Source organism: Moschus berezovskii, chromosome 25, assembly GCF_049115385.1.
Source record: "Moschus berezovskii isolate FMDL1 chromosome 25, NW_MosBer_1.0, whole genome shotgun sequence".
Classification (NCBI taxonomy): domain Eukaryota; kingdom Metazoa; phylum Chordata; class Mammalia; order Artiodactyla; family Moschidae; genus Moschus; species Moschus berezovskii.
The window spans coordinates 49528317-49556034 of record NC_142484.1 but is presented as its reverse complement, the minus strand read 5'-3'; the positions used below and the strand labels follow the sequence as shown (position 1 = coordinate 49556034).

General features: G+C 41.4%; 1 protein-coding gene across 20 annotated transcripts; it reads left to right on the top strand.

Moving 5' to 3' along the window:
• The first annotated feature begins 1163 nt into the window (after window positions 1-1163).
• LOC148773931 (uncharacterized) lies at window positions 1164-27718 on the top strand. 20 transcript variants are annotated; one of them, XR_016036317.1, is made up of 10 exons: window positions 8250-10163; window positions 11244-11447; window positions 11922-12038; window positions 12379-12546; window positions 13210-13363; window positions 17053-17197; window positions 18777-18873; window positions 19113-19318; window positions 21556-21849; window positions 21947-22988. XR_016036317.1 is itself a non-coding variant. In XM_088832041.1 (6 exons), the coding sequence occupies exons 3-6, from the start codon at window positions 12030-12032 to the stop codon at window positions 27380-27382; spliced, it is 369 nt and encodes a 122-aa protein (XP_088688167.1). In that variant the 5' UTR covers window positions 8250-10163; window positions 11244-11447; window positions 11922-12029; the 3' UTR covers window positions 27383-27718. The 20 variants fall into 20 exon arrangements, 1 of the variants encoding a protein (XP_088688167.1); XR_016036308.1 differs by lacking the exons at window positions 12379-12546; window positions 13210-13363 and adding an exon at window positions 1164-2496 and having other exon boundaries at window positions 8805-8891; window positions 21947-22985; XR_016036310.1 differs by lacking the exons at window positions 12379-12546; window positions 13210-13363 and adding an exon at window positions 25135-25301 and having other exon boundaries at window positions 21947-22122.

The following is a 27718-nucleotide window of genomic DNA, read 5'->3' as shown; positions in this document are numbered from 1 at the left end:
GACTTCTGCATTTCTAGTTTGTTCCTTCATTTGTGTAGTATTTCTCTGCCTTTTCATTAATTTGTTTTTAACCTCACTGTTAAAGGTCTCCTTTCCCCAGGCTTCAAGGCTGAATTCACTCTTCCTTCCTGAATTCATTCTGCCCTCCTCAGGTTGGTCCAGTGGTTTTGTATAAGCTTCTTATAGAGTGAGATTTGTGCTGAGTTTTAGTTTAGTTTTGTTTTTCCTCTGATGGGCAAGGCTTAGTGAGGTGATAATCCTGTCTGCTGATGATTGGATTTTTGTTTTTGTTTTGTCTGTTGTTTAGATGAGGCATCCTGCTGGCCTGTGGGGAGAGAGAGGCTATTGTGATGGCTCCACCCCCTTGCATGTGACTCAGCAGTATCCCTTGCTTCCATGGTGCCTGGCTTTCCTCCACCCGCATTTCCCACCACATTCTCCTCCCTCACAGCCCCTCAGTCCATCTCTCTCTGTAGTCTACAGCTGCCCTCGCCCTTGGTTAGCTCCACAATCCCTACTCTCCAGCTCCCAGCCGCTGCGCCTTCCAGGGGACCTGCATCCCTTTCCAGGGTATGCATGGCTGCAGCAAGGACTGTCTGATTCTCCTTCCATTTAGGCTGCCACAGGTCAGCTGTTTCACTCTCAGCCTTCAGTGTTTCTCGTCTGACTCAGATAATTGCCCTGTTGTGGGGACTGACCCCTGCTTCAGTTCCCCCACCCGCCGAGGGCAGGTCCAGTCCTACTAACACTCCTGTTTTCCCCCTAGTTCCTTCATCCCACTGAGTTTTGTGTGGTTCTGCATATTCTATTCCACTGGTCAGGTCCTCCTGCCCGTCTCAGCTGGTGATCTGCATGCATTTCTGTCTGAAGGTCTGTTCCTCATGTATCCATGGAGAGAGGTGCACTCCATGTTAACCTACTCCTCTGCCACCTTGTTCTCTTGTACCACCTCTTCTCTATCCATTCACCTATCAATGGAAAAGAAGATGCTACATGATTTTAAACCATTATTCCTAGAAGCTTGTCATCAACATGAGTGACCCAATCTCTGAAGTCAGTTTTCTTGTTTGCAACTAACATCCTCATCCTATTGTGAATGAAATATTTTTTAATGTCATTTCTAGAATTTGCTTATTAATATGTAAAAATATAGCTCATATACCTCTAGGGAGATTGAAGTCTTTGGAAGCTCTTATTAGGCAGCTAAAACAGGAAAACTGGCAGTCTGAAGAAAATGTCAAGATTAGAGAAAACCCTTTCACAACATGTGAAGTTACTATGATATAGATTAAAGAGGTTTTAAAGTTTGTGACTTTTATATAAGGTTTCTGTTGGCCAAACCAGATTCTATGTAAAGTGAACTTTTTGCTGCGTAAATTCTGACCTTAATGAAGCTAAGCAAGTGCTCTAATGTTATGAACTGCATCCTGTTCTTGTTATGCTCATTTTTTAGAAAAATTAAGGAGTTGTTGGGTAGATGGCATTTCCTTACTTGTTAATTTTCCAAATTTAAAGTAAAAATGTAGCGAATAAATAATATGATTAAGTCATAAAATGAGAGAACACAGATATGGTAAACCAGAGCCCAGAATAGAAGTCGGGTTCAGGAATCAGTCCTGATTCCACCGTTGAGATATGTTTTGGACATGTTATTTCTTAACATTGAATCTCAGTCTCTAATTTGTAAAAGGAGTGCACTTATGGAGAAGACTCTTGAGAGTCCCTTGGACTGCAAAGAGATCCAACCAGTCCATCCTAAAGGAGATCAGTCCTGGGTGTTCATTGGAAGGACTGATGCTGAAGCTGAAACTCCAATACTTTGGCCACCTGATGCAAAGAGCTGACTCATTTGAAAAGACCCTGATGCTGGGAAAGATTGAGGACAGGAGGAGAAGGGGACAACAGAGGATGAGATGGTTGGATGGCATCACCAACTCGATGGACATGGGTTTAGGTAAACTCCGGGAGTTGGTGATGGACAGGGAGGCCTGGCATGCTGCAGTTCATGGGGTTGCACAGAGTCAGACACGACCAAGCAACTGAACTGAACTGAACTAACTAGATCTCTAACATAGTCTGTTTCCTTATGGTTTCTTCCCTTTCTAGAAGATATTTCTAATAGAGCAAGTTTTCTGTATGATAATCTTATACTTACACAAACGTAGATGCTGGCTAGAGTTTTCTATTATTAACTGTTGGATTCTTCTCAATATTTATTAAATTCTGTGCTGCTTGACATTTGGGATATAATTTTTTTGTATTATACAGTTTCCTTGGTGACTCAAACTATAAAGAATCCACCTGCAATGGAGGAGGCCCAGGTTTGATCCCTGGGTCAGAAAAATCCCCTGGAGAAGGGAAAGGCAACCCACTCCAGTATTCTTTCCTGGAGAATCCCAAGAACAGAAGAGCCTGGAGGGCTACAGCCCATGATGTTGCAAAGAGCTGGACATGACTGAGCAACTAATGCTTACTGTATATTGACTTTTTAAATAGGTAACTCTTCTAAATTCTTTCATCAGTTTCAGGAGATTTCATTTAGATTTTAAATAAATACACATATCACCTTCATACAGTGACAATTCTACTTCTTCCTTTCCTATACTTACACTGTCGTTTCTCTCCCCTTTGTCTTTCCTCCCCTTTCCTCCCCTTTCACGTTCTTCTTTAAATAGTATATAGGATTTGCTTCTGGAATAAGCTGGGCTTGTATTTTGTGTGGGTTGCTAATGTATACTGTGGGATGCTACCTGTGTTCTGTGCATTCTTTGCTACTGGATTTAATGATTTCCACTAGACTCAAAATTTTTACTTCTCCTTGTCTGTTTTGATCAATTGTATTTCTCTATAAATTTATCTATTTCATACAATTTTTTCAAAGTTATTGTAATAAAATTATTTATAATATCATCTTCCTCTATTTTAATATGTGCAACATCTGTAACAATATCTATTTTTCTATTATTTGTTCCTTGTCTCTTTTTTTTAATTGAGACATAATTGACGTATGATATATATTAGTTTCCATTACATAATAATTCAATATTTACATATATCATGAAGTAATCATCACAGTAAGTCTACTTAACACCATTACCACCTAGTTAAATTTTTTTCCTTGTGATGAGAACTTTTAAGATCCACTCTCCTAACCACTTTCAAATATGCAATACAGTATCATTAACCACAGTCGCCAACATTGCGCCTCTATGACATATTTATTTTATAATTGGAAGTCTGTACCTTTTGACCTTCTTTACCCATTTTCCCCATGCCACTCCCACCGCTGAAATCACCAAATCATCAGTGTGTTCTCTGTATCTAAGTGTTCAGTTTTGACATTTTTTAGATTACACATATAAGTGAGATTACATGGCCTTATCTTTCTCTGCCTAATTGCTGACTTTTAAAAAAAAAAAGCACAATGTGATGGGACTTCCTGCTGGTCCACTGGTTAAGATTCTGTGCATCCAATGCAGGGGCCACAGGTTCAATCCCTGGTGGGAGAACTGAGATCCCATATGCCGTGCAACACAGTCAAAAAAATAAAAAGGCATAGTGTGAAAGTTGCGAGTTAAGTCTTATTTTGGGCAAAGGAGGACTGTAACCCAGGAGACAGCATTGAGAAACTGTGAGAAATGGGCTATCGAAGCATCCATTCAGAGAGCTGTGAGAAACTGCTCCAAAGAGATGGGGGGAAGGTCACTATGTATGTGATTTTGGTGGAAGGGGAGAACATGCAATCAAGCACATATTTTTGCAGAAGGTTTCTGCTGGTCACGTGGACGTTCTAATCCACCATGAAGGATTTTAGTGCTTTTCTAGAGGTAGGGAAATGCAAGAATTGGGATCATAAAATCGACTCCTGAAGATACCTACCTGAGGACCTGTCCTGCCAGTTTCTCCCAGAGCCCAGAGCACCAGTTTCCTGCTCGCCACCCTTAACTCCTTTCAGGGGCTGTTGAAAATCAGCAGCTGCAGTAGCCATGATTTAATTCTTGGAGAGCTAGATGGCAAGTGCCATTTGTAGTTACTTCATTTAGCCTAGTGCCCTAAGGTGATTTCCTGCTGCCTCAAGTGGTTGAGTTTTTACTTCATGAATCTTGCTAGGAATCTGTCAATTTTCTTAGTTTTACAAAGAACTTTCCTGTTGTAGGTTTGTTTTCTATTAAAATTTTAATTATCACTTTAAAAAATTTCTTTCAGTTTATTTTGTTGAGTGCCTAGCTCTTTAATTTTTAAACTTCCATTTTTTTTTCTAAAATGCACATTGAAAGGATGAATTTCCATTTGAGTCTTTCTTTAGCTGTATGTCATAGTTTGATATGTCATTGTTCATTTTGAGTGTAAAATATTTTCTAAGTTCTAATTTCTTCTTTGACTCAGGAGTTGTATAAAGTGTTTTTGATTTCCAAAATATAAGAATATTCTAGTTATATTTTTAGCTTTATTGGATTATGATCAGGGCATATGTTCTGAATGAGTACAAACCTTTGAAGTACTTCGAAGGTCATTCATTATTACCCTATTTTGGTCAACTTATAAAAAGCATTCTATGTAGGCTTGAAAATGGTATGTATAGTATGTATTCTGCATTCGTCAGATAGAAGGTGTATATATCCATTAGGTCAGGATTGTTAGCTTGCTCATATTTTATGTACAGTTAGAAATTATTTTTCTGTTTCTTCTACAAATCACTGAAAGAATTATTTTAAATCTGTTGCCATATTTGGATTTTTTATCTTTGTATTATAAATTTTTGATTTATACATTTTGAGTTGATGGTATTGGTGAATAAGACTTTAGAATTGTTATGTTGACTGGTAAATTAATGCTTTATCATTAAAAATGATTTTTTTTTTGGCCACACCATGAAGCCTGTGGGGTCTTAGCTTCCTGGCCAGGGATTGAACCTGGTCCCAGCAGTGAGCACGCCAAATCCTGACCACTGGGCCACCCAGGAATTTCCCCGAAATGATCTTTTTCTCATTAATAAGCCTTTTTGTTCTAAAGCTATTTTACCTGTTATTAACATAGTTGTGTTAGATTTCTTGCAGTTAATATCTGCATTATGTAGCTATCTTTTTAAATACAGTGAGCTCTTTTTTGTGCATATTTTTTAATTTTTCTTTTTGTGACAAGTGCACAGTGCTGTATTTAATTATTTTTCACTGCCCTGGGCCTTAGTTGCTGCACGCAGGCTTCCTCTAGTTGAGGAGAGTGGGGATACTCCCCAGTTGCGGTGCACAGACTTCTCACTGCAGTACCTGGGCCTCAGTGGCTGCGGAACAGGCTCTCGGGCCCTAGAACACGCAGGCTTCAGGAGTTGTGGCTCCCGGGCTCTAGAGCGCAGGCTCAGTAGTTGTGCCCGGGTTTAGCTGCTCTGCGGCAGTGGCATCTCCCTGGGCCAAGGATCGAACCAGTGTCCCCTGCAAAGGGGGCAGATGCATATCCACGGTACCACCAGGAAAGTCCTCTATCTTTTTAATTTCATTCTTCTTCTGTTCTCATTTCCGTTCCGTTCTGTTCTGTCGCTCAGTCGTGTCCGACTCTTTGCGACCCTGTGGACTGTAGCCTACCAGGCTTCTCCGTCCATGGGATTCTCCAGGCAAGAATACTGGAGTGGGTTACCGTTTCCTTCTCCAGGGGATCTTCCCGACCCAGGGATCGAACCTGGGTCTCCCGCATTGGAGGCAGACGCTTTAACCTCTGAGCCACCAGGGCCTAGATTAATCCCGTGGTTTCTTGATTTCTAACTTTTTAGCTGAGACATGTAATATATTTCTGTTTAATATGATTACTGACTTACTTGGATTTAAGTCTACCAGTATATATTCTGTACTTTCTATTTGTCTACTTATTCCATATTCTTTATCTTCTCTTTCACTCTTTTTTTTTTTTTTGACTAACATTTTCTGGTAGTTTCATTTTAGTTCCATTAGTTTAGAAGTTTCTTTTTTTCTTTTTCATGATTACCCTAGAAATTAAATATGCATATTTAACAGACCTTTGTGCACGTGTTCTAAGTCACTTCAATCTTGTCCTGTTCTTTGCGACTCTATGAACTATAGAATGTCGGGCTCTTCTGTCCATGGGATTCTCCAGGAAAGAATACTGGAGTGTGTTGCCATGCCCTCCTCCAGGGGATCTTCCCAACCCAGGAATGGAACCTGTGTTTCCTGCATGCAGGTGGATCCTATAGCTCTGAGCCACTAGGGAAGCCCTTTAACAGACCTCTAGAGTTAATCAATGGAGAAAGAAATGGAAATCCACTTCAGTGTTCCTGCCTGGAGAATCCCAGGGAAGGGGGAGCCTGGTGGGCTGCCATCTATGGGGTCGCACAGAGTCAGACACGACTGAAGTTACTTAGCAGCCGCAGCAGCAGAGTTAATCAATGGAGAAGGAAATAGTAACCCACTCCAGTGTTCTTGCCTGGAGAATCCCAGGGACGGCGGAGCCTGGTGGGCTGCCGTCTATGGGGTCGCACAGATTCAGACATGACTGAAGCGACTTAGCAGCAGCAGCAGAATTAATCAAATCTTAAACTCTCCTTTTGGATAACACAGGGACATTGGAACACTTACTTAATTTACATTTCTAAGAATTCCCATATTATTTGTTTTTTCATTCTATTTTTAAAATCCTACAAACCATTAATATTGTGTTATTCAGTCCACATCCATTTTGAATTATCCCAGGTGGCGGTAGTGGTAAAGCACCCACCTGTCAATGCAGGAGATGTAAGAGATGGGTTTAAATCCCTGGGTCTGGGAGATCCCCGGAGAAGGACATGACAACCCACTCCATTATCCTTGCCTGGAGAATCCCATGGACAGAGGAGGCCAGTGAGCTACAGTCCATGGAGGCGCAAAGAGTCGGAGAGGACTGAGATGCCTTAGCTCGCCAGCGCGCGCTGCGCAGTCTATCGGCGCTTCCCTCCATCTGTGCTGGGACTTCCATCTGTTGCCATATTCTGTGCACTTAAAGTGCATCCTTAAGAATTTAATTCTCATCAGAACTTATTTTGATGAACTCTCTCCGTGTTGCTTTGTCTGGGAAAAAAATGTCAATTTTACTTTCATTTAAAAAACTTATTTTTATAGATTTGAGAATAGAAGTTGCCATTTACTTTTTCTCAGCACATTGAAGATACTGCTTTCCTGTCTCCTGACTCTCACAGAAGTTCTGTAGCACTCAGCTGGTAACTAACTAAACTGATCCTTAGAAAGCAAGCTATCTTTTTTTCCCCTCTTGCTGCTTTTAACACTGATTCTTTGAAACTGTACTTTCACTATGCTATATTTGATGAGATTTCTTTATGCTTATCCGACTTGGGAATCACAACTTCAAATCTGTGAACTGATGTTTTTCTGGAAGACGCTCAACCATTATCTAAGCAAATATTGCCTCTGCCCCATCCATTCTTTCTTCCCTGTAGCACTCAAACATATGTTAGAACATCTCTGGTGGCTCAGATGGTAAAGAATCTGCCTGCAATTCAGGAGACCCAGGTTCAATCCCTGGGTTGGGAGGATCCTCTGGAGAAGGGTATGACAACCCACTCCAGTATTCTTACCTGGAGGATCCCAAGGACAGGGAAGCCTTGTAGGCTGGGGTCACAAAGAGTTGGACACAACTGAGTGACTAACCCTTTCACTTTTCTTTAGAACATCTCCCTCTGTCCCTCAAGCCTCTTAACTTCATTTCCATGTTTTCTATTATTTTTTCTCTCTATGGTACATACGTCTTTTTCCCAGCCTGTCTTTCAGATGTCTCTTTTCATGTATTGTCTAATTGTCTCTTAAACGTGTCTGATAAGTCGTTAATATGTTGCAATAGGGAACTGCATTTTTCACATTTATAAGTTCTATTTGATTCTTTTTGTAATCTTCTGCATTACTCTTTATAACTTTGTTCTTCCCTGCAGTTATTTTCTAACAAGTTTGCCTTCACTTATTTAAACAAAGTAAGCCACTTTAAAGGCAAAAACACCCCTGATGATCCTAATATCTGAAGTCCTCATGTGTCTGCCTGCTTACCCTTGTTTTTGCTGGCTCTCACAGCACTGTTCCACTCTCTGCTTAGCAAAGTTGATCTCACTGTGTACTGATCACTGTCCTGGAAATATTACCTGTGGTGCTGTTTTACATCTAGGATAAAAGATCCTTCTTCTAGGAACAAATTGTGTTTTCTTTTGTAAAGCATCAAAGCATCTAAGGAGGCATTTCCAGGCTAGTTCCACCAGGTGTTGTGATGTGATTTTGGACTAAAGATCCATTAGAAGGCTAGATTTGGGTTTTAGTTTCATAAGGATGAGGTTTTGTTTGTTTGGTTGGTTGATTTTGTGGTTTTGTTGTTGTTTGTTTTTCGCTGTGACATTCAGCTTGTGGGATCTTAGTTCCCTAACCAGGGATTGAACCCATGTCTCCTGCATTGGTTGGCTGGAGTCTTAACAACTGGAGCACTGGAGAATTCCCACAAAACTGAGTTTTAGTTTTTGTTTTTAATTCCTTCCTGGCTGTACTCTATGCTAAGGCAAGTTTCTCTGAAGTCTGTTGCACAGCAAGTATTCAACCTTACCTAACATGTTGCTCCTTTAGAATACCAGGATAACATTCCCGGGGTCTGCTCCAACAGTCACTGGATATTGACCTCTAACTCCAGCACCATTCCATTCCGTTCTGTTCAGTCACTCAGTCGTGTCCGACTCTTTGCAACCCCGTGGACTGTAGCCTACCAGGCTTCTCCATCCATGGGATTCTCCAGGCAAGAATACTGGAGTGGGTTACCATTTCCTTCTCCAGGCGATCTTCCCGACCCAGGGATCGAACCCGGGTCTCCCGCATTGGAGACAGAAGTTCAGATCTTCCCAATCAGCAAGTGTCTCCAGGGTAAGAGCTTTTATGTGCTTGATTCCTGCTTACAGCCTCTGAGTACACATTCTCCTTACCATTTAAGTCTGGTAATGTCTTACAATCTTAATATGTAAGTCAGAATAAACTAATGCATGCCACAGTATAAAGGCCCCTAGTATCAGTGACTTAACACAACACATGTGTTTTTGATAATACACATTTCTGTCATTTGTGGTGGTGTGTTCCACGCTTTCCTTACTTATGGACCATGCATGACAGAAGCCTGATCATCTGTAATGTTGCTGACTGTCACGTGGGGAAGAAGGGATCATGGTGAATTACCCACTGATCTTAAATATCTGCCGAGAAGTAAGACAAATCAGTTTTCTTATATTTTGTTGTCCAAAACAAGTCACGTGAGTGCATCAAGTTCAAGAGGGCAGGGAAGTGCGAAGCTTCCATGTGCTCAGAAGGATGAGAAACAACCCTGATGACTAGCATACTTATCAGGTCTTCAGCGCTTTTAAGGAGGGTTTTTTAATTGAAGTATAGTTGATTTATAATGTGTCAATGTCAAGTGTCAGCAGAGTGATTCAGCTTTTTCAGATTCTTTTCCATGTTAGGTATTATAAGATACTGGATAAAATTCACTGTGCTATACAGTAGATCCTTGTTGGTTGTCTATTTTATATGTAGTAGTGTATATCAGTTCAGTTCAGTCGCTCAGTCATGTCCGACTCTTTGCAACCCTATGGACTGCAGCACACCAGGCCTCCCTGTCCATCACCAACTCCCGGAGTTCACCCAAACTCATCTTCATTGAGTCGGTGATGCCATCATTAATCTCAAACTCCTAATTTATCCCTCTTCCCTCTTTCCCTTCTGGTGATCATAAGTCTGTATTCTATGTCAGTGTGTCTGTTTTCTGTTTTGTAAGTAAGTTCATTTTTTGGATTCCATGTATAAGTGATATGTGATATTTGAAATGATAAAGAAGACATGGTATACATATATACAATGGAATATTAGTCATAAAAAAGAATGAAATAATGCCGTTGGCAGCAACATGAATGGACCTAGAGATTATCACACTAAGTGAAGTGAGTCAGACAGAGGAGAGATTTTTTTAAATATAGTATTTGCAGTTGTTTTTAGGAGGAAAGTTGCCCAAGTAATCCCTTGCCTGTATTATGTTCACTTTTTCAGTGCCTACTGATATCCAATGTGCTTGGTTACACATCTCTGTCTTGATTAAATCTCTCCCACTGCTAGTTCCAGTGTTGAAAAGAAAGTTGATGGTTCTCCGAGGTATTCAGTTATCTAACTACAAACATTTCATTTCCTTTCACAGGACTGTAAACTTTGGCCATACATTTGTTAGAACCACAAAACTTGTTTAACCCTTATTTTAGGAAATTGTATGTGTTTATTTAGATTGTAAAATATATTTGTTAAAGAAAACCGATTTTACTCACAAATCTTAAATGAACACACCAAGTCTGCTATTAATTAACCCATTATTTTATAAATGCTAAGGGCTTTCTTTCATTAGTAAGAAAATATCAGAGTCCACTAAAGATTTTTCTCTCTGCTTCCTATTTGAAATAAAGAACACCCCTAGCATATTTCAGTTCAAACACGGTATGAAGATTCTTTCTTCCCCAGGAAGGTCAATTGTGACTGAGCACACAGGAAATATAAATGAGAGAGATAAGGCTCTGATCTTATGCAGCTGACATTCTCAAGCAAGAGTCAGCAAACTACAGCCTGCAGGCCATGACTACTCTCTCTGCCGTTGTCATCTGCCTGGGTGTCCTTTCCCAGAGTAACCTTGGGAGCGACACATGAAAATGGCATCTTTCCCCCTGCCAGAAAGGAGCCAGACTCCTCCACCATGAATGGAAAGCAAAATTCTGTTGAATTAACTGGTTCACCTTTCAGTAGTAGGGAGCACACACGGTGCCCTGGATGATGGGGATAAGAAGACACCGGGGCAGCATAGTTGCAGAGAAGGGAGAGCAGCAGTGAGGGACAGGGTTTGGGGGAAGCATAATGATCATGAGTGGGACGCTGGAGCCAGTAGACAGCTGGATAGATCTATCTGTCTGGAGCTCAGGTGAGAGTTCCTGGCTGGAGAGACTCGATCTGGAGTTGCCTTTATTCTAAAGGTAATGAAAGCCCTTGTGAATGGGAAGGCTTCCAAAGCAACTGAACATTTCTCTTCTCCCTGGGCACAGAGCCCAAGCACATGGCCGATTCTGGTGTTCCAGGCTTCTTTTGTGGTGAAGGGTAATCTATTCTGAAAATGCTTTTTGCTGCTCTATTAACCTTGCTGGAAGGCCCCTCTCTCCTTTGGAAATACAAAGTGAGTCCTCTCCTGTTCCCCAGGAGTGAGCAAACAGGTGAAGAGGTGGCCTCTGACTCCCATTCACAGCAGCGAGGACTTATGAAAACAGCTGCCCTCAACCACCAGATGACGTGCAAACCAGCAACCAGCAGTGCTGCACGGCCAGGAGGAAATCAGCCTCCCCCACCAGCCACCGTCTGAAAATGTTCTCCCGGGGAAGTGGGCCAGGGGAGTGACTCTGTCAGGTGAACAATTTTCTGAATAATATAAGCTTAATCTGAACATCGTCATATCACTTTGATTGATCCCTGAATCTCACCAGCAATATGAAGCAAACATTTTGGGAGTGAATATAGGGCAGTTCTTGGGACGATCCCATGAGGGAGGGCATAGCAACCCACTCCAGTATTCTTGCCTGGAGAATTCCATGGACGGAGGAGCAGTGGGCTCCAGTCCATGGGGTCACAGAGTCAGACAGGACTGAAGTGACTTAGCATGTAGGCTTGCAGGCATAGGGCAGTTCTTACCTGGTTGAATAATATATGGCAGGAAATGATGGGAGGCTGGTTCAATGGTGGAGGCTCTTCACCCCACTGTGTTCAATTATACCTACCACACAAGGTAAGTGAAAACCTTTCTTTCTGAGGGTCAGGAGTGAGAAATGGAGTGTTTCCAGCCATGTAAATAAACAGAGATGTCAGAGTCATCCGTGATTCCAGTTCTGCAGGCCAACCAGGAAGGAAAGCAATCCCTGTGACCAGGCTGCAGCCACGCCCTACGGTGAAACACAGGAGACTGGCCCCAGACAGCCGAGGCGCGTATGAGGAATGATTTCCGTGAGTCCAGACTCTTGCCTCTCCTCACACGTAGACAATCACTAAATTCCTCAACTTGCGATATCCGGTTTTCCTTAATGAACAGCAATCTTTTGTTGTTCTGACCGCCTGCTCTTTGACACACTTCTCTGTCGCCCAGCTCCTCCGCCACCTCTGTGGAGCAGTCCTCTCAGGGTGACTTGAGATGCTGTCTCCCGGGCTTCAAGCCCTCAAAATTCCCTCTGAAGAAAACATAGTTCAATTTTTAGGTTGTGACTATTTTTTAAGTGGACAGTAGGGAAGTATGTTTAAAGTTGGTTGTGTATACACTTTCTAAGAAAATGTATTTTTTTTTTTGGAGGGCGACATATTCATGTTTTCTATATAATGGTGGTGGTTATTGTTACATGAATGCGAGAGAAGCTGCAATAAAAATGAGGAAACAGTTTCAAATGTTTCCTAACCTTTCCCTGGATTCACAAAAATGTACAAGTGATAAGCCTGCTAAGAGCTGGAAATTGTGGAACAGGTGTGTGGTATTGAAACTTATAATATTACAAATATGTATATATAGTATATACATATATATTGTCTGTATATAGATTTTAATATTATGTAGTATGTCTGAAAGCAAAAAAAAAAAAAAGGCCACTTTGGGGTTAAAATAGCAGGGCTCTCATCATCTTGATGGAAGTGCTTAATTGAAGTCAGCAACACAGATTATTAAGAATATGGTAGATGATGTTAAAGGGACAGTTTTTAAGTAATATGTGTCCAGCAGCCCCAAGGGCCTGGTTTTTAAGGTGGACCTGCTGCTATTTTATTTCTTGCTACCATACAGTCCTGCATATTAGAGTAGAGAGAGTAGCTCTGAACCAATAGATCATTCCTCAGGCTGTCATAGAGCCCGTTGTGGCAGCAAAGTCCCAAAGGTTTGGCCAGCCTTCCTGAGACACAGTGGGGACATGCTCTGCACCGTACCCCTCAAACAAGTAGTCTGAAACACTGGCCTCTCAGAACATGCGGGAGCTGTAGTTGAGAGTACAAAATAGCCAAGAGAAGTGATGGGGAAGCTGAAATGATGTTGTTAAAGAAACTGAGAATTTCTATGTGAAATTTTCATAGAGTTGACTATGACCGCAAATCCATTTTGGGAATTGAAACCAGACCCTATCTTTTATCTCACCATCAGGGGTTTGCAGAGACTCTCTCGTTGGCAGAGCTGGGCCTAGAGGTTAATAATAATAACCTCCAGTCATCAAGAGAAGTGTGGAGAGCCCCGGTCCTCATCCAAGTCCAGCTGTGGGCGTCCTTGTTGCAGAGTAACGCGAGCGTATTGGTGATAGGTTAATGAGGTTAACCTGATAGGGGGTAAAGAATCAGCGAGAAGGGCACTCAGGAATTTAAATTCTGTTCTTTGTATTAAGATTACTCATTATGATGCTCAGTACCTTGTGAGTCTTAACCTCTTGGTGGCGCATACCTATTTTTGCTGCCAAGTTTATGCAACTCCCAGAGAAAAGCGAGATGCTGCTGGTACCCCAGGTAGGGGTGCTTCACACGGCCTGGGGAATCTTCCTCTCAGAAAATGACACGACAGAGAAGTGGGGAATTGTTTGAGGAACATTCAGATGTGGCTCTTAGTTGACCATGGTGGATGGGAACTCCTTGTGTCTGGGGTCGCGGGGTGTGTAGTCAGCAACACCCCGGTTAGTTTTATACTTTTGTACTCTGACAGTTATAATAAAATGACTAATCTGAGGATGTTTCTGGGTTGACCAACATCTGTGGCCAACGCCAGGTAACTTGTAAGAATAAACACCGACCCTTGGGCTTCACTGGGGTCCAGTGGTTAAGACTGCACTTCTGCTGCAGGGTGGAGGGTGTGGGTTTGACACTTGGTTGGGGAATTAAGAAGCTACTTGCTACTCAGCTTGGTTTTTAAAAAAAGTAATAAACACTAACCCAAAGGCAAACATATTTTTCTCACAGCTGTTCATCATCATGGCATGAGCTGATTCTCCCTCAGTTCTTTCAGAATGGCACAATGGAAAGGCAATACCACACAGACTAATTTTTAAAAAAACACATGAGTGGTCAGAGCTTCTGATGTGTTTCCTCAAAGAAATATGAATGTGAGGCTTTGCTATGGCCTAAGTGGAGAACTTTTTACGAGAGGAAATATCTGATTTTAGACTTTCAAAATAACCCCAGTTCAGTTCAGTCCCTCAGTCATGTCTGACTCCTTGCGACCCCATGTACTGCAGCACGCCAGGCCTCCCTATCCATCACCAGCTCCCAGAGTGTACTCAAACTCATGTCCATTGAGTTGGTGACACCATTCAATCATCTCATCCACTGTCGTCCCCTTCTCCTCCTGCCTTTAATCTTTTCCAGCATTAGGGTCTTTTCAAATTAGTCAGCTCTTTGCATCAGGTGGCCAAAGTATTGGAGTCTCAGCTTCAGCATCAGTCCTTCCAATGAATATTCAGGACTGATTTCCTTTAGGATGAACTGGTTTGATCTCCTTGAAGTCCAAGGGACTCTCAAAGAGTCTCCTCCAATCCACAGTTCAAAAGCATCAATTCTTTGGTGCTCAGCTTTCTTTATGGTCCAACTCTCATATCCATACATGATTACTGGAAAAACCATAGCTTTGACTAGACAGACCTTTGTTGGCAAAGAAATGTCTCTGCTTTTTAATATGCTGTCTATGTTGGTCATAACTTTTCTTCCAAGGAGGAAGCATCTTTTAATTTCATGGCTACAGTCACCATCTGCAGTGATTTGGGAGCCCCCCAAAATAAAGTCTGTCCCTGTTTCCATTGTTTCCCCATCTATTTGCCATGAAGTGATGGGACCAGGTGCCATGATCTTAGTTTTCTGAATGTTGAACTTTAGCCAACTTTTTCACTCTCCTTTCACTTTCATCAAGAGGCTCTTTAGTTCTTCTTTGCTTTCTGCCATTAAGGGTGGTGTCATCTGCAAAATACTTAGTATGTACATAAGCACCAAGGTGACATACCACATGTTAGATTATACAGCACACATGTTCAAAGTCAGCTGGAAGGGAAAACTTGAGGACCAATTCTATTTAAATAAGTTTTTCAGCGTTGATTTTTGATGTTGTTTATCACTCACAATTCACATCTTAGGGTGAGTGCATTATAGCAATCACTGGGAGACCACTCTGAGCCTTGGGCTTCTGGGGACTGTGGGACAATGCCCCCACTTTAAGAAAATGTTTCAGAATCAAAAACATGCAGGTCCGTGAGAGTTCTGAAGTATTCGAGCTTGGCCAAAGGATGACAACATACAGAGAAGAGCTTTTATGGTGGAATGAAGAGAATAAATTGTTTGCTCTGTAGAGACAGTGATGGCATAGCTGGAAGAGAATGTACAGCTTCAGAACCTGTACAGACATTACTTAGGAGACTAGAATATATCTTTTCAAATATGTATGTGGTGAGTGTGACGTGCTTGGGAGGCACATAACACAACAGAGTTGTCTCCCTCTCTACTCTGTGTGCATGGCCTAGTTCACTGTCAATACACATGTGCTGGCTTGGTGACTCCCAGTTGGCCACCTCTGCAGGGAAGCATTGTTGCACAGGATCCATGCTGGTTCGCTGTCAAGTGCTTGGTGTTCCCAGTGCACTGCAGGAGCTCTCCACGTGCCCTGCCTGCTGCCATGGGAGCAGCAACAATTGGAGTCAGAGTGCCCTGTGAATTTCAGCTTTCTTTTCTTCCAGGGCTGCCTCACCAGCTTCAGGGAAGCGCGCCTAGAGCTGTGGTTGGAGCAACCTGTGGGGTGATGTCACATAGGATGTCAGTACATTCTCTATCAGAGGCTCCCTTCAGGATGGGCTTTCTAAGGCTGCACAGTGGGCTCCTGCCTATTGAACCCGAGGTTTCCTTTAGGGGAGAGGGGTTTGAATGAATGCTATCTGCTTACACTACAGGTCAAAGATGGGGAGATGGTGCCCCATTGTGATGATCTGATAGCCTAAGTTTATGTTACTCCCAGGATAAGATGAAATACACCCATAGATTAATTATGATCGTTTTGAGATACTAAAATCCATCATTTGATCTGGAAAAAGATCAGATTGTTTTCACTCTAATGGGCATGTTTTTCTGCCTGCTCTTAGGACAGGTGGAAAGCTACTGTTAGTGCTCTATTGTGCCCAGGCTAAGATCAGCCAACCCACCCCCCAGGCACAGAAAGCCACAGCAGTGACTTGGTGCCCTGCAGGGTGCTGTAGGAGTACATGCAGAGCCGGAAGTGACAGATAATACTCCTGAGATCTGTGAAATCTGGCTTTTAAAGCCTTTCCCAGGCTTCCCTGGTTGTCTAGTGGTTGAGAGTCCACCTGCCAGTGTGGGTGACAGGGGTTTGATCCCTGGTCTGGGAAGATCCCACATGCCACGGAGCAACAAAGCCCGAGCACCGAAATGATTGAGCTGTGCTCTAGAGCCCGCAGGCTGCGACTACCAGAGCCTGTGCTCTGCAACAAGAGAAGCCGCTGCAGTGAGAGACCCGTGCCCTGCGAGGAAGGGCAGCCCCTGATCAGCACAACCAGAGAAAGTGTGTGTAGCAATGAAGAGCCAGTGCAATCAAAAACAAACAAATAAATCTTAAAAATAATAATAAAAGAAAAAAAAGAAGACCTTGAAAACCAGCTGGAAAGATAGGCAAAAACATAAACAATAAACAAATAAAAGCATTCCCACAAAGCTTTTTGGTAATTATGGTTCATCACCTTTGCCATAAAAATTATTAATTTCCCAGATGGGGTGTGCTTATCAGATAGAAAATAAAATGTATTGAGGATGGTTGCTTTAGAGAGTGTTTCCTCAACCCTTAGCACATTAATGAGATTGCTGCTGGAGAAATACATCTGAAGTACGGTCCAATCTTTCCAATACTACTTTCGTGAGAAGCCTGGGAGCTTTCCAGCATCAGTTCTCACCGTCTTAGGATATGTCTTTTTGAAAATTCAGAGGTGCTGATGTGGCTTTGTTTTGTTGGAAGGATGCTGAAGGCCCCACATGGACTAGAGCGGACATCACCAGAGGCTGCTTTACTGCAGAACGCGTCACCGGGCAGGTGTCTTTGGCATATGTGGCCCTGAGCATCACAGAGGAGGATTGGGACCCATCTCTAGATAATTACTCCGGTGAGCATTCTAGTGAATTATCTAGATATTTGCTAATATTCTTGGGTGGCACATGTGTTGTGTGTGCCTCATTTTCAATCATGTCCAATTCTTTGTAACTCCATGGACTGCAGCCTGCCAGGCTCTTCTGTCCATGGGATTTTCCAGGCAAGAATACTGGAGTGGGTTGCCATTTCCTTCTCCAGAAGATCTTCCCAACTCACGAATCAAACCCGAGTCTCTTGCATTGGCAAGTCGATTGTTTATCACTGAGCCACCTGGTTACCACTTGGGTATCACATTAAGGATTTCTTTCTGCAAACCCCAATGCTCAAAATAACGATACCACACTGAACACTGGGTAGAGCAGCAAAAGTTAATTTTGACAAGTTAAAAGACTCCAGGCTTGGTTATTACAAAAAAGGGAAAATGAACCCTCAAGTGTTGTCTAGCAGCAGTAGGCCATCATTTGTGAGGAAGGAAAAAGAAGGAAAAAGAAAATATGAAAAAGAAACTCTTCAAGGTGGCCCTATGTGTGATTATTAATGACTAGTGCATGCTTTAATGGCTGCTGAATCCTTTGCCAAAAGCAATACACCAGCCAGGCCCTTTAATTCTGAAAATAACTTGTGTTCTCATGGGAGTTTGTGTGTGTTTGGAGGGGTGCACAACTCGTGGGGAATGGAGATAAGATGTGATCAGGAGTTTGTTAGGAAACTGTCTGATGCTGGCAGCCTTTACACAGTGAGGAGTAGCACTGTTTGCCACACAACTGATGGACGGAGAGCCCCTGCAGCACTGAGTGGTGCAGGGCGGTGGTTCTGTGAGCTGGGTGGGAGGGCCAATAGGGGAGACCAATAAACGCTTGACCAAGCGTGCCATGCCACCGTCACGGTCCTTAACCTTCCTCTAAATACAACCTGGCCCGGGCCAGGGAAGCGATGCTGTCAATATAATCACAGAATACATAGCTCTTTATGTTACTAGCTTAAGGCAAGTTGCAGATGACTACATAGGCCAGATGGATACACTCCATCCATGTGTGCTTCCTTCCTTCTGGAAGCCTTCCATGGTGCCACCTAACTGTCCCTGTAGAGACCTCAGGGTGAATTTAATGCACATGAGGTTACTTGACCAACTCCCACTGAAAGTAGGTGTCTTTGCACCCAGTCATTTGCTTCTGAGTGTCTCAAGGGACTCTTATTCTGGGAGGCTGAAAGGAGGGTAATCCTCCTGAAAACTGGCCCACGCTTCTGCACCATGCAGCCTAGGCTGTGACTGATGGCAGGCTAAGGAGTCTGAGCCTATTGGAATGACTTATGTGAACAATCCTCCAAACACAGCAAAGCTACCCTGTATTTCCTGTCATCATGGAAATTGTCCCTGATACACTTAAGGGTAAAATCTCCCTACCCACCCCAGCAGATCTGCACTGAAGAGTGTAGGGAGACAAATCCCTTAAATGTGAGCCGGTTCTGTTCTCTGTCTGCTTCTGAGACTTCACACCAGTTATATTCAGTGGAATATAACAAGAAATTGTATCTGCTGAGCTCTCATCAGATGGAACAGATGAAGAATATGCTTCTGTTTTCCTTCTCAGGGGAAAATATGGTCAGACATGTGCTGTTCAATGCAGTCATTAGCCACACAGGGTCACCAAGCACTTGAAATGCGACTGGTCCAAAGCAAGATGTGATGTAAGTGTAAAATACACACCAGATTTCAAACACATCATTTCTACAAAACATAAAATATCCCATTAATGATTTTTTTATGTTTATTATTTCTTCAAATTTTTTTGTGTATTTATTAACTAAACTATACCTTGGCACATACTTTCACCTGTTCATTTTCACTTTTAATACATGGTTCTCAGCAAATTATAAATTACATAGGTTGCTTGCATTTGTAACTAACATAATATTTTAATGGACAGCACTGAAGATGAAATTTCATCCAGCTCTGATTACATAGACCACTTTGCCATGTAGCTTGGCAGAGATGAGCACCAGCCCAAGAAAATGGAGTCTCATCACTGCTTGTGTACAACACAGCCCACTGTTTATGGTGAAGAAATGTGGAGGCAAGAAAGGATGAGCAACTTCCCAAACACGCTCGTCTGGTGAATCTGGACAAGTACAGGTGATCCTAATATTGAACGAAGACAGCTGCTCACATGGGAAAAGTCTGGCTTACTTTATAAGACGAAAGAGCATTTTTGTGATTTCTGTTTTTCTTTTTTTAAAATGACATGAGATAGAAATACATTTCTTAGTATATTAGCGTGATGAAAGGTATGAGTTTGAAAAAAGAGTGAAAAATCACTCATAAGGTAACATGAAACAAACAAAACACCATGAATCAGTTTATGATTGACAGATCACAATCTTCTTTATCACCACATTTGATGGAACTCCTGTCGGGAGACATATGTCTATAGAGAGTGAAAGATTGGCAGTAGCAGTCTGTTATTGCCCCAGCACCAGTGTTTTATTTATGAAATAAATAGCCCTGTTATTTAGACAGATTAAGAAGGAATCTATTTTACATTCTGGCTCACAGATAATCCCTGCCATGTTAGTATAAGAAATGAACCTTAAAAACAACTGTGATACAGCTGTATGTTACAGACCCTGGAGTATTCCTATTCTAAAATGTTATCAGTATCTTACCTTAGATTATGAAATTTAAAAAAATATATATTATTTAGGCAAGTATCTAAGTAAAGACAAACGTACCAGTTAATTTACAGAAACAAGTTTTAAGGGACCAAAATTTACAATTATTTGAATATTTTAAAAACTGATATAATCGTGGCATACCAAATAAAAACCCACAAGCCATAGTGATTCTCAAAAGAAGGGGAAAGGTTGAGAAAAAGCTCTTCTTTACAAATGTAAAGTTAATGAATATAAAAGAATAACGGACTTAGAGTCAGTAGTTTCCAGCCTCTATTATGGAAATTCATTCAGGCAAACATTATCCCTGGTGGCTAAAATCTCTAGGTGAAATTTGATTAGGGACAGGATATTTGCATGGCACCAAAGTATCAGCCTACATTTTTCTCACTAATATACAAATGAAAGTACACCTTTGTAATGAACACATCTGACAATCACCCCCTTAATCAAATGATAAAATTTATGTCACTAATCATGTGTCATCCTGGGTCTCTTGATGTGAAAGTATACAATGTCGTCTATGAAGTATTCTTTCCAAAATGTTTATATCCAGTGGATATAAACTACACTAGAACTACACACCAATATTAGCCACAAGGGGCTACTGACAACGGAAATGAGGCTTGTCTAACTTGAGATGTGCTGTAATGTAAAATACTGAATTTTGAAGACTTCATACGAGATAAAAGAGTGTAAAATATCTCATATTGATTACTCATTAAGCGATAATATTTTGGATACATTGGGTTAAATGAAACAAATTATTAAAATTAATTTCACTTGTTTCATTTTACCTTTAAGTTTACTTAAAATTTCACTTTTTTAAAAAGGTGCAACCTTCGAGTTTTTAATAGCTGTATCAAATCTCAATACTTTAAGATTCTTAACAAATTAAAAATGAAAGAAATTGATATTTGTGTCACGCTCCCCAGCAGTGCTTCAACAGACTTACTTAGTCATATATGGTCACTATTAAGTGAAACCTCAATAAAGTTCCCTTAAGCATGGCAAATTGCTTTGGCTGATCAGCCAGACCCACATTTAATTAAGAGATGGAGTTATTATCTAGGCCACAGAACCTCCTCTGTTCTAATTATACAAGACAGGAAAAATGGATACTCAGTGCAGCTAAACCTTTATCATTACTATATATGTATATATAAACACACACACACATATATATATACTGCTTGAAATATATATACATATATATATATATATAAAACATACATGCATTTATATTTCAAGCAGGGGGATCAGATATTCCTGGAGGTTGTACCTATCACAGATGCTTTTCTCAAAGTGCATATATGTGTACACTGTCTCAAAGAAGTGCCTGGAACTTGGTTCATTCATTGAGTTATGCATTTACTGTGTTTAACATGTATTTAAAAGTCTGTCACTATTTGAGTGTGTATGTGTAAAACATTCTGAGAAAAATCTATTGAGAGATGGTATGGTTTTCCATGGGAATTCTGTAAAGCTTGAAAAGGTGACAGTAAGCATTGTTTGTCTGAGTTTTTCACTTCTTAAAAAGTTCTCTTCTAAGTTTCCTCTTAAACTCTGTAGAAGTCTCAGGCACTTTTGGGCAAGTCTCTCTCTGAACATAGTCTTTTAACATTCCTCAACACACTCACAGTCATACTTCATAACTGTACTTATGTGAGGTCTAAAAACATCAACATTCTTTCAAAACAGATACAGCCTTTCAAAATACGCCTGGGACACTTCTTCCCCATCCTTGTGCCAATCATCACTGAAGTTCCATGAAGCCATGTTAATCCCAAGCCAATATCAGTCCTCTAGAACATTGCTCAAGCTTCCAGTTCTCATCTTCTTTTTACAAAGATGGTTTGTTTCCCTTGAAAACTCCTGTCTCAGGAGGCACAGTTGCATCCGCACGATGGCAGTGAGGAAAAAACAAGCTTGTCTATTCAGCATCAACCTGGAGTCCTAACCAGTGGGATGAGGCAAGGGAAATAAATGCGACAGGTAAATATCGGAAAGCAAGATGTAAAAGTTTCATATTCACAAATCAAATGATTGTTTATTAAAATATCCAAAACATCTACAAAATATCTTCTTGTAGAGAAGAACCTGAATCAAGCCCCGTTGGATCTGCATGGCCTGGCTTCTGCCCGCAGAGACCCCCACATCTGTGACTTCCTGGAGAACCACTTCCTAGATGAGAAAGTGAAACTCATCAAGAAGATGGGTGACCACCTGACCAACCTCCGCAGGCTGGCTGGTCCCAGGCTGGGTTGGGTGAGTATCTCTTCGAAAGGCTCACCCTCAAGCACGACTAGGAGCTTCTGGAGACCAGTGACCTTTGAAGAACCCACCTAACATCAGGGCTGCCTGAAGCCCCTCACTGCAGCAACTCGGCAGCTTTTTAACACCCTGGAGCCCTCTCTCAAGCCTTGGACCAAATGGAAACAATAAAGCTTTTTGCAGCATAAAATAAAATAAAATATCCAAAATAAGCAACTTATTAATTGAATGATTAAAATTAGACACTGATTTTAGCGTAGTCATCAAATACGCTGAAATGTTTTTATAGCATGTGCTCCACTGTTCTTGCCTGGAGAATCCCAGGGACAGGGGAGCCTGGTGGGCTGCCATCTATGGGGTCACACAGAGTCAGACACGACTGAAGTGACTTAGCAGCAGCAGCAGCAATGAACTAGCAATCAACTGTGTACTAGCAATGAACAGCTGCAAAATGTTTTTCTATGAGCTAGAAGGCAATGGCAAGCCACTCCAGTACTCTTGCCTAGAAAATCCCATGGATGGAGGAGCCTGGTAGGCTGCAGTCCATGGGGTCGCTACAAGTCAGACACGACTGAGCGACTTCACTTTCACTTTTCACTTTCACACATTGGAGAAGGAAATGGCAACCCACTCCAGTGTTCTTGCCTGGAGAATCCCAGGGACGGGGGAGCCTGGTGGACTGCCGTCTATGGGGTCACACAGAGTCGGACACGACTGAAGTGACTTAGCAGAAGCAGCAGCAGCAATTAGCAATTGGAAAATGAAAATATCTTTCACAATAGCATCAAACACCACCAAATGATTAAGTAAATCTAACAAAAGATATGCACTACCACTGTACAGTAAACTACTGAAAAATACTGGGAGAAATCTTCATTTCTAAATTAGTGGAGAGATAAACTGTATTAAGGGTTGATGTTTTTAAGATGTTAATTATCTTAACATTTTGACTGATTCAACAGTCTCAGTCAAAATCCCAGCAGGATATTCACTGGAAATTTAAATGTTGATTTTTAAATATTTATGGGAATGCAAGGATCTAGAATTGCCAAGAATTCTTTAAAGAAAAACAAAGATAAAGGACTTAACTACCAGTTTCAAAGCTTATTTTAAAACTATAAAAAATCAAAACAATCGTAAAGATAGACAAACCAATGAAATGGAATAGAGACTTCAAAATCAAATCTATACTTACTTAGTCACTTTATAATAAAGGCATTACTGCAATTTAGAGAGAATGAATGGTCTTTTAAATAGATGTTTTTGGAGAAATTACATATTCTTATTTTTCTAAAAAAAGAAAGTTGATCCATTCTTCACACTATACGCAAAATTAATTTCATATGAATCATAGTCCTAAATACAAGGAAAATTTTGGAAGTAAATATCTTCATGACCTTGGAGTAGAAAAATTTTTCTTAAATAATACATCAGAGTGCTAAGCATAAAAGAAAAGATTTATTAACATACTTTTTTTAAATTAAGAAATTCTATTCCTTAAAAAATAAATACCATTAAAATGAAAAGGCAATCCATTTACTGGGAGAAGATATTTGCAATAAAAAACTCATTCAGAATAAAGAAAGTACTCCCATGAGTCAATAAGGAAAAGACAAAGAACTCAGTATTTTTGAAAAAGGACAAAGACCTAGCTCTTCTAAAAAGAGGACATCCAAATGACTGATAATCATGAAGGGACTCAGCCTCATGACTTTTCTGAGAAATGTAAATTAAATATTGTGATTTACAACAACACAGTGACCATATTAACTAAAACCTTTTTAAAAGCCTGAGAATTCCGAGTTTTGGTGAGAATATAAAGCAACTGGAACTCTCATTTTCCCCAGTCTAGAAACAGTGCGAGTGTTCACCATCAGGGGTGCTCAGCGCCCACTCTTCCTTCAGATATCAGCCCAGCTGTCATTTCTTCTGAGCAAGGTCCCTGACTCCTCAGACGAGGTGCACTTGCTACAGCTACAGGAATCACTATGTAACATAAGGAAGCCTATGCTTTGATTGCGTCAGTTCAGTTCAGTAGCGGCCGACTCTTTGCGACCCCATGAACCGCAGCACGCCAGGCCTCCCTGTCCATCACCAACTCCCGGAGTCCACCCAAACCCATGTCCATCGAGTCGGTGATGCCATCCAACCATCTCATCCTCTGTCATCCGTGACCATGAATTCTTCATAGCTCTGAGCCGTTTTTATCAAGATTCCATCAGACCTTGCATCTTCCTGGAGACTCAGGGCAGACCTCAGCCACCAAGGACAGCTGAGGCATCCCTTGGTAGGACCAGAGATCTGAGCATCTCTTGCTTGCTGATTTAAGGCCACAGGTTTCGGATGCGACTGGCTCTTGCATCCCACACGCCAGTAGGTGCACACGCCCTTTGATGGAGCTTGAGTCTGGACCCTTGGAAGGGCTTCTTTGCACAAGCGGGCACCTCTGTGACTCACCAGAAGCAGCCAGGACAGCATATTTTTTATCTCTTCAATTTGCTGCCTGACTTCCTCAATTCTGTGACTTTTTGCCTCTGTTCTATTTCTACTTCATCTCGGGCCCACTTTCACTTTGTCTGGTAATTTTCCCTCTGTGTTGTCTGAAACTGCATTCTCTCCCTACCTGAAGACAGTTTATGACCTTCTCATTCTTTTGTTATCCCCTCCTTAAACACTCCTCCAGCTCCAAGGGAACTCCAGTTCCTTCTGCAGTCCACTTTCTCCCCATCTGACAGCAGAGCTTTCGCTCCTATGAAGTATGTGAATTTTTATATGGATCGCAGTTGTGACTTGATAATTAAGAGATTATTTCTAAAAATATGAAAATGTATAAATATATTTTTAAAATATAAAAATACACAGATGTAGATAAATGGATGGCAGTGGTTGCACAATATGAATGTACGTAATACCACTGAACTGTACACTTAAAAAATGATCAATGTGATAAATTTTATGTTATGTGTGTTTTGTGTTAGTCATGTCCGACTCTTTGCGACCCCATAGGCTATAGCCCCGCAGGCTCCTCTGTCCAGGGAAGAATACTAGAGTGGGTAGCCATCCTTCTGCAGGGGACCTTTCCAACCCAGGGATGAAACCCCAGTCTCCTGCATGGAGGCAGATTCTTTACCATCTGAGCCACCAGGGAAGCCCTATGAGTATTTTACCATAATAAAAATGGGGGAAAATGGGAAAAAAAGGAAAAAAAGAGAAATAGCACGTTAAAGATACAAATAATAGACTGGAAGAGAGCAGACATTTACAAATTAAGTTTGCTCTTAGGGTGCATCTGGGTGTAAGTCAATAAAACTAAATTTAATATGACTTTTAAAAAATAAATAAAAGATAAAAACAACACTAAGAAAAAAAAAAAAAAAAGCAAATGCACCAATCAGTTCTTTCATAAAATTGTCTAACGATTTTTTTAAGGGTTAAAAAAATTTTCTTTTGTTTTTTTTGTTTGTTTTACTTGTTTTAAAGTGCTTTTTAAAAATTTATTTTGTTTATTTGTTTTTGGCTGCATTGGGTCTTTGTCGCTGCCTGTGGGCTTTCTCTAGTTGCAGTGAGCAGGAGGCTACTCTGTATTCGCAATGCATGGGCTCTCATTTTGGTAGATTCTCTTATTACAGAGCATGGGCTCTAGGTGTGGGGGCTCAGTAGTTGTAGCACACAGACTTAGCTACCCTGGGACATGTAGAATCTCCCCGGATCAGGAATCCTGTGTCCCTGAATTGGTGGGAAGATTTTTAATGCCTGGACCGCCAGGGAAGTCTGCTCCAACCAGTCTTGTGTTCAGAAAATTTCCAATTGTGACTTGCAGGTAGCTAGGAACCCTTTCCTGTGAAATGGACCACTGACACTTGGAAGACTTGATTGGTAGGGCAAAGAGGCACTTGTAAGCTCTTCAGGTGCTTGGGGATTGCATCCTATATGAAGAAACAAAGATGAAAAAGCAAATTATGCTAGATAATTGCCTCTAGTCTTTGAAGAGTCTGTAGAAACTATGAGCTAAAAGAAAGGTCAGAATATGTATTCGAGGTTTGTCCTTGGAGAAAAATACTATGAGCAAATTATACTAACTGCCTCATTGGAACTCAAAGCCTACATTTCAGTCATTTCTAAAAGAAAGGAAGTTTGGTTTTATTTACAAATGCAGTAAGTGTTCCTGCCTCTGGGAACCATGAGTCCATTATTAAAATGATCAATCCCCAGCCTAGTAAAGTGAAATGACACTCCAGGTCATGAGAGGGAATGTCTTTTCTGAATAATACATAACACAAACTTGTTACTTCTGACTTTGGTACCAAGATTGCTTTTTTTCTTCCTAGGTTTATGTGCTATTTGTTCTCTGGGGAAGTCTTGGCCCTACACTCTTGAAGATACTTTTAGTCTGATTTTTTTTTTTTTTTTGGATCCTGGAGTTCCCTTGAGGAATCAGCCTTTGCACCGAGAAATAAATAAATCTTTAAAAAAATGATACAGGATGCTCGGGGCTGGTGCACGGGGATGACCCAGAGGGAGGATAAGGGGAGGAGGGAGGTGGGAGGGGGGGTTCAGGAAGGGGAACTCATGTACACCTGGGGTGGATTCATGTCAATGTATGGCAAAACCAATCAATATAATAAAAAATAAAATTAAAATAATAATAATAAAAGAAAAAATCATTGAAGACTAATTTTAAAAAATAAGCAAAAAACATAAACAACAAATAAATAAAAATAAAGCTATTTCCACAATGTTTTTTGGTGATTATGTTCATCATCTTTGCATAAGCATGAAGCATTAGTTTCCCAGCTGGGGTGCAGTTGTCATACAGAAAATAAAATGTATTGAGGACGGTTGTTTTAGAAAGTTTTTACTTCAGAACCCTGAACAGCAGGAAGAAGGGAAATCTGAGTTCAGTCTCGTAACTTTGCTCCAGACTTGCCTTAAGCTGGTCTCTGCTCCCTTGCTGGGCCATTCTCTGCTGAAGAATGGCACTGATAATACCCACTCTGCCTACCTGGCAGGCAGTTGACTGTGGGAAAAGGTGGCGTCTCAAATTCAATGCACATATAAGACAGTCCAGCATTCCTACAGCACGAGCGCGCTGCCAAGGCTGATCTCAGTGCCTGGGAGCTGCTTTTCATGGAACAAAGACACTGAGGTTCTCAGCTCCTTCTCTTTCTATTAAGGCCGCCAGCCACTCTTCTGCTGCCATCGAGCCCAATTAAACCCCTGCAAGGATGATCCTGGTAAGAGCCCCACTGTGTGACAGATACTTTGGGGATACATGGCTCTAGTCTTCAAGGAAAGAAGAAATACCTATGTGAAAAGTTGATGGAACACAGATTATAGGTAATGTCTTTGCCTGACGTATTAGTTTACTGTTGCTGTTCAGTCGCTCAGTTGTGTCTGACCCTTTGCGACCCCGTGGACTACAGCACACCAGGCCTCCCTGTCCTTCACCATCTCCCGGAGCTTGCTCAAACTCATGTTCATTGAGTTGGTGACGCCATCCTCTGTCGTCCCCTTCTCCTGCCCTCAGTCTTTCCCAGCATCTCTCTGGTGCATAGTAGGCACTCAATAAATGGTTGCTTGAATAAATGAT